The following is a 16048-nucleotide window of genomic DNA, read 5'->3' on the forward strand; positions in this document are numbered from 1 at the left end:
CTCAAAATAAGCATACATTAAAAAAAAAAAAAGGTATGGGTTTATCCTTCCAACGTGGCCCATGTCTACGGATCTTCAAAGGAGGTCAACTCCAGCAGAGGTCAGCCAGTTGGGGGGAAGCTTGGGGACAAAGCACCTCTTTGAGGTTCAGTGTGTGTGGGGTTAGAGGACATCAGGCAGCCTGATGCTTCTCTATGAAGGAATGGGAAGGCAGCAGGCAAAGGAATGGAGGGGACTCTATGTCACACTCACATGGAGAGACAACATGGCATGGAAATGAGACTTTCCATTGCACTCTGGAGGAAATCAGCTCAGGAATCACCTAAATGATGGTGTCCTTCAGCAGCAACCCATCGCTAATCCTGTGGGTCCACAGGGACAGACATGACTCCCCACCCTCCTTGCCCCCAAAGTGCCTCCTGAAAAGTCACCCTCCACAGGACGAAGTAGAATGGAAACTGCACTGTTCATTTCGATGCTGTTTAAAATTTCAGGGCTAGCATTTATTAGTTCTGGTTAACTAATAAGATAAAGAGAAACATTCATTGCAGGTGCCTGGGTGGCTCACTGGGTTAAGTGTCAGACTCCTGATTTCTGCTCAGGTCATGATCTCATGGTTCATGAGACTGAGCCCCACACGGGGCTCACACTGACGGTGTAGAGCCTGCTTGGGATTCTCTCTGCCCCTTCCCTGCAAATATGCACTCTCAAAAAAAAAAAAAAAAGAACTTAAAAAAAAAGAAAAACATTTATTGCATGTCTTCCCTTTCATTCTGCTGAGGGTAGATGCTTGCTAATGTGGCACTAGAGGTAGATGTGAAATGAAACACCAGGCTTGGCTGGGCAAGGGACTTCTTCCCATGAGGCCTCGGGGACCTCCACCTCACGGAGCACCTCCACGAGCACGTGACTTGCCCGGGGCTCTGTTAACACACCAGCTGACTCAGTGGACAGTTGGCAGGTGAAGGGGCCCAGGGAGTCTTTGCTTCTAACAAGCACTCCGATGATGGAATGACTCTAAATAGCAAGCTTCTCCTGTAGATAAAGAAACGCCAGGCCATACCCTGTGAAAAATAAGTTTTTGAGACATTTGAACACAGAGATCTTTGTACGAAGGTCTAGATCACCAGCTCCTCTTGTGAACTGTCAAGAACTGGGTACACAGGGATGGCATCTCCAAATGGCAGCAAGAGGCTGGAGCTGAGTAGCGGCTGCCCTCAGGAGGGACGGGAGGTCCCGGGCCGCCCCCGTGGGCGTTTCAGCCTGCGGCCCTCCAGCCAGGCAGCTCAGGGTGCTCACTTTATACATGGACAACCACAGACCCAGACTGAAGCTCTTTGCCCAGCGTGTCGGGTTCGCTGTGCAGCATTCAGGCTCCACATCTGGCCTCCGGCCCCATCAATCTCTTTCCACATGAGGGGGTGGGAGACTAATCCTCTGTGACCTAAACTTACTGGATGTGCCCTGCAATTGGAAGGAGGAATGGAGGAGCTAGGGGTCAGAGCCTGGAGGAAAGACCACTGGTGGCACTCACGGTCCTACACAGCCAGGGGCCCAGCACGGAAGTGAAAGCATCTGAAGTCCAGGTGGACAGTGAAGCAGAACAACAGAATGTGTCTCTTGTTACTCATTCAGATCGTTTATTAAGAGCGAAAGTCGGGCCGTCCCATCCGTGTGATATTGCAACATGAAAGTCACATACATACTAAGGAGACCCCACAGAATGGAGAGCCTTTCAACAGTACAGAGCCATAGATTACAAAATTAAAATACAGGTGATCCCCCGAATTTGGCAGGAAACAGGTACAATATGAGGAGGCCTGGAATGGAAGGGCACTTGCTTTTTGATAAGGCAGTTACAAAATGGAAAACAAACCCACACCCTGAAAACATCCTGATGGGCATAACGGATAGCAGACACGTAAATGGGTCCTGTACGGCCCTCCATCATTGGCGAAGATGCGTTCATGGAGTGAAAGCAACGGAAGGGTTTGTGGTTTAAGACACAAGCCCGATGAAGTAACTGATTGTAGGCATTTCTACCTTAAGAAGAGGTCTCACCTTGCCCTAGACTAGACTCCATCTCGCAACATCAGATCAACTTTACCCTTCCTAACCTTGAACTTGGGAACAGTCTGTAATAAAATGAAGGGACTAAAAAGGCACCTCCAAACACCATGCTTTCCAGGCCATGACCTTGAGGTTTACTTGTCCTTCAGTTCAACTGCCTAGGCCAGTAACGGGGCTGGGAGGCTGGGAATCACAGGGCCTCAGCGCTGTGTCTGTCCGAGTCAGGGCCAACTGAGTGACACACCCCAGAGGACCACGTGAAAGGCAGAAAGAAGTCTGAGCAACAGATCACAGAGCAAGCCCGTTTCGTAAGAACTTAGATTCTGGGGCAACACTACACCTCCCGCCAGGGCTTCTGAATCCGTCTTACATCACGAGCTAGATCTGTTCTCTGCTCACATTCAATCTGCAAAGCTCAGCGGACTGCTTCCTAATCACTTTACACAACCTTGAGGGCAGCAGGCTGGTTTACAGCCCCTGAGCGCTGGCCTTGGGACCTCTGCTCAGTGACAAGGTCTCAAGAATCTGAAGGCAGTTACTGGAGACAAGATTTGAGTCCTGCACAAGTCAGCAAGTGAGTACAGCTCTGGACGAATCAGGAGGACGAGACGTTAGTTCAGACAACGCCACGAGGCTCAGGCAAGTCGTCCTGAATTTTCGTCTCCTGTCTTTAAAATGGATGATGGCATGACAGCAACCTTAAAGGACTTTCCAGCTTGAAAATATGGCACTTCTGGGACACAGAGACATGTTGTGTACCCCTCCCTCAAGGTATCCTAAGCTTTGTTTGCTCAATAAAAACAATGTGTGAAGTGCTTGCAGACACATTAAGGTACAAGCCCTGAGCAGCCACGGAACCTTTACACTCCACAGGGGGTGATATTTTACAATCTTCCAGCTAAACGCTTCCTAAGTGATGTGCACATCCATTTTTGTGGAGCAAGCACGGAAACAGGGCCTCATCCCTTCTTAGGTTGTTTTTTATCAGGCTGAGAGCATCCCCTCCCTCCCTTGTCCCCTCCATCAGCTTCAGCACGAACAAGTGAGCATAACCAGGCGGATGGAGTTTCCACATCCTTCAACAAGGAACTAAGTGAACTAATAGTGAAGGAGAAGGACAGTTGGCACACTGAAGTGTCCATCTGGCAGGGGCTCCTTCCCAAAGGCGACTGCTATGCCGTGGGACAGTTCCAGTGACTGGGTCCTCGGGCACGATGCACAGCTTGTTCCTCGTGGCCCCCACTGGGGAGCGACTAAGATGGAAATTACAGAGAACATAGAAGAGCCAGAGTTTGCACAGATAGAGCAGGCTTCCCCAGGAGGTAGTGAGTTCCCTGACCTCAGAGGTGTTTAAGCCAGACTGCTCAAAACCTTGGTGGGACAGTTGTAGGCAGAATGTCAGCACCTGCGGGGAGACCAAACTGATGACTTAAAGACCCTTCCCCAACTTTTGGATCTCATCATAATGGCTGAGAGCCTTTAGGGGACTGCCGTGAAGCAGCTTTGCTGGGACCCACCATCTGGACAGCCTATTTCAACAGACAAGGCCCCCCCGTCCCCCGAATAGGTTCTCTCTCCTACTTTCTTCCTTGTCTACCGGGCAGTTGTCCTGCAGGGTATTAACCAAAAAAGCTCCCACAAAAATAAACAGCTGAAATGCCGAGGTTAGATGCAACATTCCAGTTGCAGGCAATTATTAATATCTGTTCCCTGGAAGGCTAGCAGTGAATAGTTAGCTATGACAGGAACATTAGTGACTTGGCGGTGCTAACACATAAGTGAAATTCCTGGTCATTTTACGATGCCAATCTCGGAGCCTTTGGTTTCAATCTTTCATGGGATTCAGCTACGATCTTTTTCACATGCTGTTGCCAACCTAAGGGTGTGTTTGCTGAAATAAGAAGTCTGTCCATTTGTTTTTTTAAAACCCTAAGTCAGAGTGATATGAATGGCAGGACACTGACATTCCCCCGTGACAGCCTCCAGCGCATCTGAAAGACCCACAGCGGGCTGGACCGAAGCAGGCACCGGCCTCTTTAAGACGACAGTGTCAGCTCTGGATTTCCCATTCCAGTTTCGCCCAGGAGCACCAAAAGGAGAGAAGGCAATGTTGCAACATTACAGGTGGAGAGAAGCGCGAGAGGCCTTGGCGGGTGCATAAAACAGAGGCAGCCAAGAGGAACACTGCTGTCCCGAAGCCCCGGGCTTCGGAGGCCCGGCCACTTCTCACAGGCGGAAGCCTCCGCACCCACAGCAAGCCGCGGGGAGCTGCAGAAGAGGCTAAGGCAGGTGGCGTCGCGGCGGGATGAAGGACCAGATCTCTGCACACACGAAACCCAGGTTCAGAGAGCTTTGTCTTTCCTCTCCCCTGACATGTTTTCAAAGGGTGGAAAGACACCCACAGCCTCCACTCTCCAGAAGCCCCTCTTTCGAGGAGAGGCGGTGCGGCGTCTGGCAGAAGGTGCGAGTCTCCCCGGGCTTCCCGCTGGAACGAGAGTGCTCTGACACACGGGAACTGACTGATCCTAACGCCGCAGCTTCCTGTACAGAAACAGCCTGCTCTCTCTCCCCGCTGGCAAACGGATCTACCATCTAAGAAAGAGCAATGTGGCCTACGCATCCGCCATTTTTGCTTCAACATCAGAAAGGTACACTTTCTCAGCAAGAGATGGACCTTCCCAGACAGCAGGTTACCAATGCCTTAAACCGTAGTTGCCATCTGGGCCCCAAAACTGCAGCCTGATGAGAAGACACTCCCCTTGACACAGCGGGGGCTTGGTGTTTGATGCCCCCAAAGCTTTTTCCCTCTCTGGGAAAAAAAATCTATATAAGCCACAGAATCTTTGAGCCTTCTTGATGTCCACACTCCAACATCCTTCAGCTGCACGCAGTGCGGCAATCTCTACATTCTGAATCTGAATGACTAAAAACACTCAGAGAGCACCTCGACATGCCATCCACAGCCAGCTGTATTAAAATAAGATCCCCTCCTAGTCTAGCGTATGTTCTATGTACATTCATTTACACATATTTAAAAAGGCTGCAATCTGCTAGACACGGATTCTCAACACTGATGAAAGTCTGCTGCAATGAACACACTGCGTTTTAGGGAGAGGGTGGTCTGTCCCCAGTCCGCAGAGAGCACGGCCCTCTGCCCCACACATCGAGACCTGCAGACAGTGCACGGCCCTCCTTAGCGGGGTTTTGTTCTGACTCCTCTGTGCTGATGCCCAGAGTAAGCCATCTATGGGACGTTAAAACTCTCTGCCGGGCCAGGCCAGCCACAACTCCTTTTATAATTTAAGGCTTGAGAAAGAGCTCACAATTCAAACTGAGTAAGAGAAAGATAGTTTTGACCCCAGGATGTGTCAAGATGGTCAGAAATTAGAATCCAAGTCCTTTTCTTCTCTTTTTCTCCCAGCCCCTATTCACATCCTTTGTCCCCTAATACATTGATTAGAAACTTTTGCAAAAGCGTATTTTTGGATATAAAGCTTTGCTTTCAAAGGAGACTTTGGCTCTGATATAAGAAGACAGAGGAATCTGAGTTTTTGAACATTAAAAAAAATCAGATAATTATTCATACTTAAAAAAAAATCATGTTAGCAATCTTTCCCCCTAAAAGGGAGGCAAATTGCTCAGAAAAATGAACAATGGCACTGACCTCTGTTAATAGCTCAAACTCATGATTTGCTGGTGACCCCCAAGCCCAGGGAGTCAAGGCCAGTCAGACTTTTCATCCCCGAACCGGACATCTGGGCAAGAATTACGTGACCCTTGGCAGCTTCCTTGGGGCTTATGAACTAAGGATTAGTACTTCTGAAAACACAAGCCCCAGATCACTAAATATCTCCACCTGTCAAAGCACGTATGGCCTGGAGTGACCGCAGTCATCCTTTGTAACTTCACCCCAAAAAGGAAAGCACAGATGGAGTCCCAAGGGCTGTCTCATGTGAGGGTCTCTGCATCAGTGTTTCTGGAACCTCCACGAATGTAGCTTGGCACGTGCAACTGCCCTCAAATCCTCTCTTGATGAGAAACCTCCTGTTGGTGCATCAGGACTTCCTCTGTCCCCTAGAAGGTAAGTGGTGAGCAACAGAGATGGCAGGGGTCTCATTAACTAGAAGTGTGAAGCAGATGTCACAAGGCCAGCAATGTCAGTGACAGTGTAATTAGCCAACAAATACTGCTTGAGCGCCTACTGTGTGCAAGGCACAGGGCCAGTGAGGAGGACCGCTGTCAAACTGATGTGCTGACAAGCGACCAAGCTTGCAACGAAGAGGGGGCATGTCTGTGCCTGGCAGATCTGGGTCCACCACTTGTCCAGTCAGCGGTGCCTCACTGCCATCCCAGCACCACGTCTCACACAAGGCAGAGTGGTATTACAAGGTGAGAACCGAAATGTTCTTTATCCCACATTTCCAGTAGAATGAGCTTACTGCTTTGCTGAATACTATGATACATAATTTCTCAATCTCTTTATGGTCTTGTTTTTTCAGTCCAACAGTTGCCTTAAAAGAAAGTCTTTGTATGACATGCTGAATCACGAGAATATAATTCTCCTGACCAAAAAGATTTACAGTGTTCATCATTCAAACTTTTTATTTACAATAAAATTTAACAGTCTTTATGGGCCTAAACGTGGCAGATATCACCTGTGCATTAAGCATCACACTTCATTCCTTGATGCATGCCATCCTCAGTCGAGCTGCTTGCCGCCCTCCGATTTCTGGTCCAGTCTACTCTTGTTACTCTTCACCATGTAGATGAAGTAGGCGAGGGTCTCTTTTTCATTCACAGGTATGTTCCTGAAGTGTCGGCTGACAGTCTACATGGGGGGGGGGGGAGGAGAGAAACCAGAGTCCGTTAAAGCATGCATAAATCAGGGCCACAAATTCTGAACTGTGCAAAAGCGGGAGTAGGGGTTTGCTTCCAGAGCCGGGAGGGATTATGAGCACTGCAGAACTCCCCGCAGTGCTGTCAGGCTCAGAGCGCCCTTCTTCTCTGGGGGCTTGGGGGTTTGGCTTCCAGGCCTCCAAAAGCAGCCCTTTAACCCACAACATTCCCAAAGCACGGTTCTATTTCAGTGGCAGCCAACTGTCCATCACGGCCACGACTCAAGGTCACCCCCAGGGAGGAACAGGTTGGGCCTGCTCTGCTTGGCCAGCTGCTACCATCTCTAGCTCCCAGGCCCTGGGACTGGGCAGAAGAGTGTTTCGAAAATTGTGTCCATGAGGGGCGCCCAGGTGGCTCAGTCAGTTGAGCATCCAATTCTTGATCTCAGCTCAGGTCATGACCTCATGATTCTTGAGTTCAAGGTCTGCATCGGGCTCCCTGAGGACAGTGTGGAGCCTGCTTGGGATTTTCTCTCGCTCTCTCTTTGCCCCTCCCCTGCTCCTGTGAATGCAGGCTCGCGCGCTCTCTCCCTCTCTCCCTCTCCCTCTCAAAATAAACATTAAGAATAAAGTAAAATAAAATTGTATCAAATGAATAGCCAATTGTTCAGATATAAGTGTTTGACCCAAGAAGTCATCTAAATAGAACATAACTTCCTCTTGAAAGACACATCACATCTGAAGAATAATTTGGCATTCACTAGATCCTCCGGACATTTGGCTTTATTTTACAAGCCCTGAGAATGCAGGTCTCCTCTTGCGTCCCCTCATCCCATCCCCTTCACCAGGGTGAGGGATGGAAAATGGGTAACATGACCTTATTGTGGAAAAGGCTTGTGCACTCCTATGTTCTACCTAGATGCTGGTGAAGAAGTTTAAAGTAAAAATGATAGAGCAGCAAGAAACCCCTAAAGGAAAAGACCAAAACCCCGTGGGGCTGTGAATCTTTTAAGGAAATTTCTGAATGGATGGAGGGGGTTGGGACAGATTTAAAAAAATGTCAGAGAACTAGCTCTAAACAGTGGTCATCTCGGGACGGTAGAATTATATTTTTCTTTTTTTCATTTCCCCAACTTTCCACAATGGGTAGGAAAGCACATTAAGAAAAGAGCAACGAGAGGTTCTCACACGGATGCCCACAGGGCAGAAGTATCAAGCCACGTGGTCAATATTTTAAAACAATGGCCGAGAGACCATCTTGTCTCCCCCCACCCCCCAAATTGTATTCAGAGCTCAGGGTAGGAGACAGTTTCTTGAGTTCCATTCATCATGATAAATACTTCCATTACCAGCATCAGAGTAGAAAAAAATCAAAGAAAAAAAAAAACCTAAAGAATAAAAATAGCCCCTATAGGACATGAGCAAAGGTTTTGGGATGAGTAATCTGACACCCCTCATGTGCACAAAGGACCACATCTATAAAGAATCTTACAGAACAAGATTGGAACAAATGAACAAACAAAAGCACACTCAGGACTTAGGATCAGGAGTCCTGAGATTCCAGGCTCAATTCTGCTATGAATTTGCTGTGTGATTTTAAGGAAGTCCTTTCCTCTCTCTGTGCCATGGTTTCTTTGCTAGAAATTGGGTCTTTCCAGGTCTAAAGCTGTGGGTTTGTAGATTGTACAAAAGAGGGATTAGGAAGTTGCTTCCAGAGCTGTGGAGGGAATTATGATCAACAGACACACATATAGCAGTAGGGAGAACCAAGGTCACCGACGGAAGCACATTGCTGGCTCTATGTACCGTGCAATTTGTCCACCTACTTCTGCTAACTGGGCCTTATTGAAGCCTGGTCTGGTCTGCAATTTGTAGTGTCGTTTATAACGCCGTAGAGTGTTCACCTGCAGCTGGAACAGGTCAACCTGGAGAGAAGAGGAGAAACACATTATCCATCACCTGATTAGGCACGACTCACCAAGAGTGCACTATGTGCCCAGAACTACACTAGGAGGGGCAGGGGCGAAGAGGACTACAGAGACATCTTAGAAATGATCCACTGAGGACTAATAACTGGCTGGGACAAAAAACAAAAAAACAAAAAACAGTGGAAACATAGTTCTGGCTGAGGAGGGGTGGTCTCGGGGCTCACAGAGGCAGTGAAACTGAAGCAAAGGAGAGCAGGGTTTAGAAAGATGCTGAGGACAGGGACGGAGTAGGGAATGAGAGAGACCATGAGCACAGAGTCACGAGAGGATGGGATGGACTCGGGGGTCACGGCATTAGTGATGGGTTTAAAAGGTGGGACTGGAGGGTAGCATGTCTTGAGAAGCAGAAGGGGCCACCACAGGTAGGTGAGGGTGATGTTCCAGGAAGATGGATCGATCGAGTGGGGGCTTGCAGGAAAGACCGGCGGGGGTGCAGGGGGCAGTGCTGCCGCAGGAATCAGAAACAGGACACTCAAGCTGAGCTTTGGAGGCTGATGATACTACGGAGCATGGACAGAAAGGTAAACCCAGACAGGAATCCCGGAGGGAGAAGACAGGCCACAGCTTGGCAGCAGACCAGAGGGAGGGGCATGAAGAAGGGCAGTGGGAAGTAGTTCTCAAAGAGTTCTCCCCTACGCTGAGCCTTCAGGTATCGGAACCCCCATCAGCTCTCCAGAGAAAACTGAAAAGCTGCTGTAGCAAGTGTACAAATCAGCAGGTTAGGTCAGGGTCTCTGCAGATGCCTGGATAACAGAGGGAAAGGACCCCCCCTTTTTTGTCTAACACAGGAAGAGAGGAAAGCTTCACAGTCATGAAATATTGAAGGCCCGGAAAGTTGGGCTGCTTTTACCTGCCTCTAAAAGAGATGTTCTTGCTTCGGGCAGGTGGAGAGCACTTAAAAACAAAATGAATGATCAATATGAGGGACCGAAGTCCTTCATTCTTTTCAAAACATTCCTCAAACGTTTTTTTTTTTTTGTAAAAAGCATTGAAATTGATTACATCCATTTCTTTATGAAATAATAATACTAACGCTGAAGATGACAGGAAAATACTGTAAACCAATGCTAGAAAAAGGGACACAGGGAGGGGCAGGGGAAAGGACCATATCTTCAAAGGCTTTCTCCACATCTGCAGACAAAGGCCCGCCTACTCTTTCTATTCCTACGCAGTCATTTCCACTCTGAGTGCTAACAGGCAGTTGCCTTATGAAATATTCATGTGTCAAATATCCAATATACAGTACCAACGGTTCTTCTGCTGCTGAGTCTTACGTGAAAACAACTTAGAAAGAAAACCCAGTGCTCCCTCCCGCGGGCGTGCTCAGTGGGCAGTGGCACTGCGAAGGTCTGAGAGGCCTCGGTCTCGTCGTCTGTGCCGTGGTTCTCCACCAGGGCTGCTTGTCCCCCTCCGGAGGACATCTGCTAATGTCTGAAGACACTGTTTGATTGTCCCTACTGTGGTGACTGGCAACTAATGGGGTGAATCCGGGGATGCGGCTAAACGTCCAACGAGGCACAGGACAGCCCTGACGACAAAGACCGAGCTGGCCCCCAGTGTCAGCAGTTCTGAGCTGAGAGACTTAGAGCCAACTCTAGAATGGCCCCTTGGGAACAAGCCTGGACCAGGGATCAGAGCGGCAGAAATCAGAGCTGGTATGAATTGACAATGTCCACCTTCACTTTGTGGACCAGAAGACAGAGGGCAAGTGACTTCCCTCCATCCATACAAGCTCAGTCTCCAACTCTGAAGGCAAAACAAAAAGTTAAAAAAAAACTTGACACTGTGGTTGTATTTAAGAATTTATCAGGGGTTTCTTGAAGAAAGGCAGGATGGCCTCCTGGAAAGGACACTGGACCAGAGCCCCCTAACTATGTGTGTGACCTCGGTTCTCTGTGCCTGTCTGTAAAATGATGGGGCAATGAGGCCCGTTGATTTCTCAGTTTTCAGCTCTCGGATTTGATATTACCATGATTCTATCTCTGATTCACTGTTCAAATAAACCTCAGCAAGACAAACGGGACTAACATTATTTCTGAATACAAACAGTGGACCAGGCCAGAGATAAGGATCACATTAGAATCTACCCTCCCAGCTTTCTCAAGCTGATCCTTTTTGACCTTTACCTCAGGAATGTCAGTGTCGTGCTCAGGAGAATCTCCGCCGTCGTCACTTGTCTTCCTCTTCCTTTTATTTCGTACACTCTGGATGAAATTTTTGTGGAAGTCGCAGATATACAGGTGCCTTACCTGATGGGAAGCAAATTAAAGTGAGAGTTGCCGAGTCCGTGGAAACAGCAATAGGTGCCTACCAAATTATGGGGTTCTCGCCATTGTAAGGCACCGAAGAGCCAGAAGGAAGAATAAGACGTAGGCCCTGATTCCTAGAGGTTTTCGGTTGAGTTGCAGAAGAAACCCACAAAGAGACACGAACACTACTGTCCTACTGGGCAGCAGATTATAAACTAAGTCCTCACTGAAGGCTGGAGACAATAAAGGGTACGGACTCAGCCAAGGAAGACATGTCTGCGGCTGGGACAGTCAGTGCAGAGGTCCCTGACTAAAAGGGAGAATTTAGAGGCCGATAGGAAGCATTCCAGGTGGGAAGAAGAGCCAACGCTTCGAGTCTCAAACACGGCTGACGAGACGGCGTGAGGGAGGAGGCCCGGGCGGACAGTGGCAGTGAGGTGGACATAACTGCCCGCACAGGAGCACAGTGAGAATCCGGGGGTGGGGGCTAAGAGAACAGCTCAGACTTTCCTAAGACAGAGTCCTCCAGGGACTCTGAAGCAGGGAGTGACGGGACATCTTCAGACCTGTAGGAGTTATGAATTTACAATGGGCCGGAAGGCACGGTCTCAGGAAGAAGAGGACAAAAGACGGGTTTGGGGTGGCGGTGGACAGGAAGTCCTATTTTCACACAGACAACAGCCACTACTGTAGGATGACATCTCTCTGGAAAACTGTATGTCTGCGTATCATAATTACAATTCTTGCACACATCTGATCCACAAAGAGAAGTGGAAAGAGATGCAGAAATTCTCATTCTCCCAGAAGCACATGAAAGAAGGTGGATGCTACTGCTGACTTTCTAAAGCAGGCTGGGGGCACAGCAGTATGAAGGCTGTAACAGCGGCTAAGAAGTAACAGGCTTTCCTGAAGAATGTAAGTACCAGGGTTAGCTGGAGGAGACACTCAAAAACTTAACAGAAATTAAATGCCTGTGTAAATGATTTGGGGTTACTGATACTGAAGCAGATGTCACACAAATGTTCTTGAGGGACTTCTGAATTTGAGTTTATTCCTTACATTTTTTTTTCTTTTTTAAAGTAGGCTCCGTGCCCAGCATGGGGCTTGAACTCACGAGCCTGAGATTGAGAGTTGCATGTTCTACCAACTGAGCCAGCCAGGCACCTTTATTCCTTAAATTCTTTTGAAAAATTTTTACTTTTTAAATGTTTATTTTACTTTTGAGGGGGAGGTGGAGGGGCAGAGAGAGAGAGAATCCCAAGCAGGCTCCGTGCTGTCAGCACAGAGCCCAGTGTGGGCCTGAACTCATGAACTATGAGATCATGACCTGAGCCGAAATCAAGAGTCAGATGCTTAACTGACTGAGCTACCCAGGCGCCCCTAATTCCTTCTTTTTTTATTTTTTATTTTTTTAAATTTTTAAGCTTCCTTATTTTGGGAGAGAGAAAGAGAGCGAGCGAGCGAGGGAGGAAAACATGAGCATGGAGTAGGGGAAGGGCAGAGAGAGAGGGAGAGAGAGAATCCCCAACAAGCCAGATGTGCGGCTCAAACTCATGAATCATGAGATCATGACCTGAGCCAAAATCAAAAGTCGAATGCGCAAGAGGCTGAGGAACCCAGGTGCCCTAGTCCTTAAATTCTTAAAGATAAAAGTAAGCTGATAGGAAACCAGCATCAATTAATTCAGGCCTTTTCACAGAGACAAAAAAAGACAATTGCTTTTCAGTCAGATGAACGGTGGCTTTCATGTGGTTGGCGGGGGCGTCATGCGCACTTTTCGGTTTATGTTGTGACCACGTCTTGCAGACAGCAGGTATTCAGTAAGTGCAGTGGCACCGACACAGGCCGTCCCTCACATCTAAAGGGCTGGCTTTAGGCCAGCAAAAGCCACCAGTTACAAATAGTTACAAATCGGAGTAACTTTGCCAGGGTCAATTCTGGCAAAAGACTTTCAGATACAGCATGTCACTGTCCCAAAGAATCCGTCCTGGTTGATGTATGGACCACAGGCAAGGTTTTATCAGGGCCCAAAGCACACTCACACCCCACTGCCCACCCCTGATAAGAAGCTGGCCCTCGTGTTAGCTAGTTCCATGTGTAAACTCTGAGATTAAGTTGCTCCTCAAATTCACCGAGTGCCATGCTTGGGAGGAGAAGGGGCGGCAGAGGTGATTTCCTGAGCTGTGGCTGGGAGATTTCAGGTCAGGACACTAGAATAATGGAATCCTGGATGGAAGAGAACTTAGCAATCACCCGTGTAACCCCACTGGCCCCGATCTCATTTTCTACCGAGATAAACAGAAGCTACACAGATGGAGGTATGATCTGGCTGAGGTCACTCAGACATTCTCATCCCTCACACAGGTCCTCTCCTTCCCCAACATTTTCTTTATACTATTCTCAATTTCACTTTTCTCCAGAATAAAGCAGAAATATGTCAACTGGAGGAATGTTTGAAAGCATGTTATATGTTAATAACTCATAGAACACTGCCAATGCCTACATGAAACGAGTTTAAACTGCCTGTGTTGGACTTTTAGTGCTATTATTTTAAAAGGTTCTCGGCTAGACCCTTTTACAAGGTAAACAGTCATTATTTCTCCTTAACCATTTTGAAGTACATACTGGTTTTCAGAAATTTCAGAGCTCAGTAGCCTTCAGGGGGCTACGGGTGGAGGAAGGAAGGTGCTAGCAAAGGCTCTAGTGTTTTTCTTTTCCGTTTCACTTTCTGCAACAGCTAAAAATTCTTGCAACACAGCAGTGACTTAGAATTGAATTCCTGCCCAAGCCTGTGAGGATGAAATAGAATCTCCTTCAGAAATAATGATTGGCCACCACCACCTTGAAATAAATTGTGAGTGATTCCATCTTGAAACACTACTCCTCCAGAAGGGTCACTTGGGGGGAACTTGGCGGCCAGGCCCGGGATGCCTCTCTCCTAGACAGTGTGTGTGAAAACACAACATAGCTCAACACAGCTTTTCCAGTGGGGTCACTGGGTAAATGGAGCCCCAGCGGCCACATCACAATTGTTCAGATGTCAGGGCATACAAGGGTTTCAGAGAACTGGAAATTTCTCTTTTTTTAAGGACTGGAAAATATTATTATTATAAGCTGCTCAAGTAAAGGCTCGCCACCACCTACACAAAAGGTAGGCAGTGTTGCAAGAGGATGAATTTACTGCTGTCTTAGAATGAGGTTTTCACTTCAACATGTGTCCTAACCTGGATCTCTGTAGTGTTTAGACAATTGTTTGCTCTCAGATGAATTTCATTCATTCATTCATTCATTCATTCTTCATTAACAAATATTTGTAACAAGAAAGCCATTAACCCACTCCCAGCAATTTTAAAAAATAGCATCTTTCCATTCAAGAGTTGCAAATATGTATTGTAATTGTTAACTTAAAAAAAATGGGAGTGGGAGGGAAGAGCCTGGAGGAAAGGGCAGGGAAGGTTTTTTATTTATTAAGACTTAATCAAGGCTTATGCACTGTGCTTGGAAGTAAATCAGGCAATGGGGTTTGAGAAATTAACCAGCCTCTCAGTCACTGTGACACTTTGACACTGTCCTTCCCTATCTCTGGGCCTCAGTTTCAGCTGTGAAATCCAAGGTAAAAAAGTGGGTGCCCTTTCAGTTTAACAAGCAATCTCTGATTTTCCCCAACAGTGGAATTTTGGTCCTAAAAGAGAACGACGTTAACTACCTGAGCTCTTAGCTGGTCTACCAGAGTATTAAAAACCCCCTTAAACTCATTTCCAATTCCTAATCACAAAGCAGCCACTTAAGGCTTGCAGCAACAGATGTCAAACTAAAAAGTTCTTAATTGGTTGACAATAGGCACATCTTTAGAATTGTTAACTAGAAGTGGTGAAACCACACAGGAAAAGTTTCCCTATAATTAGGCACAAAATACAGGGCAATTCTATTCAAACTTGAAGCCCCCTCCCCTAAGACAATTGATTTTCTTCCTCCCGGTCACTTGGACTGCAGGAACCATCTTCCAAGACCTCGTCTTGGCCTGATTTCTGCCACATCCTTGAAAATCCCATTTCCCCACAGCTGCATGCAAAGCAGCGAGCTCGGTGACCCTCTGCAGAAGCCGAGGCCGCGGCAGGGGGGAAGTAACTGCCACCTTTCCTTCCCTGAAGGAATAACAGGGTTCTGAGAAGAGGAGAAGTTGCAGAAGAGCCCGGTCCCTTCATCGCCCCCTCCCCACCACTTGCTCCTTCGTGGGCCAACAATATTAACCCATGTCTCCCTGCTCTAAATCAATACAAGTCCTAAACTGTTGTCAAATCTTCCCAGGCAGGAGAGGTCCTCGGAGCCCCTTCGCCCCTCCCGCCCCCAATCTCCCGGATTTGGGCAGAATCCCAGTCCGAGCCTGTCGGCGCTGAAGCGGCCTTTCAAATCCCTAGTGCAACTCCCCACCCGGTTTGCAGATAAAGGGCGGCGAGGCCCAGGGCGGGGAGGGCCCCGGGGTCCGGCCCTCCGCCGGGGACAGAGGCCGGAGGACGGCGGGGCGCGGGGACCCAGCCGGGGACGGGGGCAGGGGCGGACTCACGCTCTTGTCGATGTCCAGCTTGAGTTTCTTCTGCGAGATGCTCTTCTGAACCCTCTTGCTGAAGGAGGCGTTGCCCGCGGGCCGGACGCAGCGCTCGCCGTCCTCGATGAGGCAGCAGCTCTGGCCGTAGCCCGGGGCGGCGGCGGGGGCGGCTGGGGGCCCTTCGCGGCTGTCCTCCTCCGTGCTAAAGCCGTTCATCTCCCCGCCCCCGGCCGGCCCCTCTGCGGGAGGATCCCCAGTAGGCCACTCCGCGGCCGCACGCCCCGCGGGGCAGGTCGCCGAGGCCCCCGCACCCGAGGGTCCCGGAGTCCGTCTCCAGACCAGGCGCTGCCCTGCCCCGCG

General features: G+C 48.6%; 1 protein-coding gene across 2 annotated transcripts; it reads right to left on the bottom strand.

The window, feature by feature from the left end:
- Positions 1-1614: 1614 nt before the first annotated feature.
- Positions 1615-16048, bottom strand: SAP30L (SAP30 like). Of its 2 annotated transcripts, none has more exons than XM_029942976.1 (4): positions 15707-16048; positions 11020-11142; positions 8732-8830; positions 1615-6898 (listed from the first exon to the last, which is right to left on the bottom strand). In XM_029942976.1, exons 1-4 carry the CDS (start codon positions 15902-15904, stop codon positions 6770-6772), a joined length of 549 nt encoding a protein of 182 aa, XP_029798836.1. In that variant the 5' UTR covers positions 15905-16048; the 3' UTR covers positions 1615-6769. The 2 variants fall into 2 exon arrangements, with proteins under 2 accessions (XP_029798836.1, XP_029798837.1); XM_029942977.1 differs by having other exon boundaries at positions 6775-6898; positions 8712-8830.

The sequence above is a fragment of the Suricata suricatta genome, chromosome 6 (genome assembly GCF_006229205.1).
Source record: "Suricata suricatta isolate VVHF042 chromosome 6, meerkat_22Aug2017_6uvM2_HiC, whole genome shotgun sequence".
In the NCBI taxonomy this organism is placed as follows: Eukaryota; Metazoa; Chordata; class Mammalia; order Carnivora; family Herpestidae; genus Suricata; species Suricata suricatta.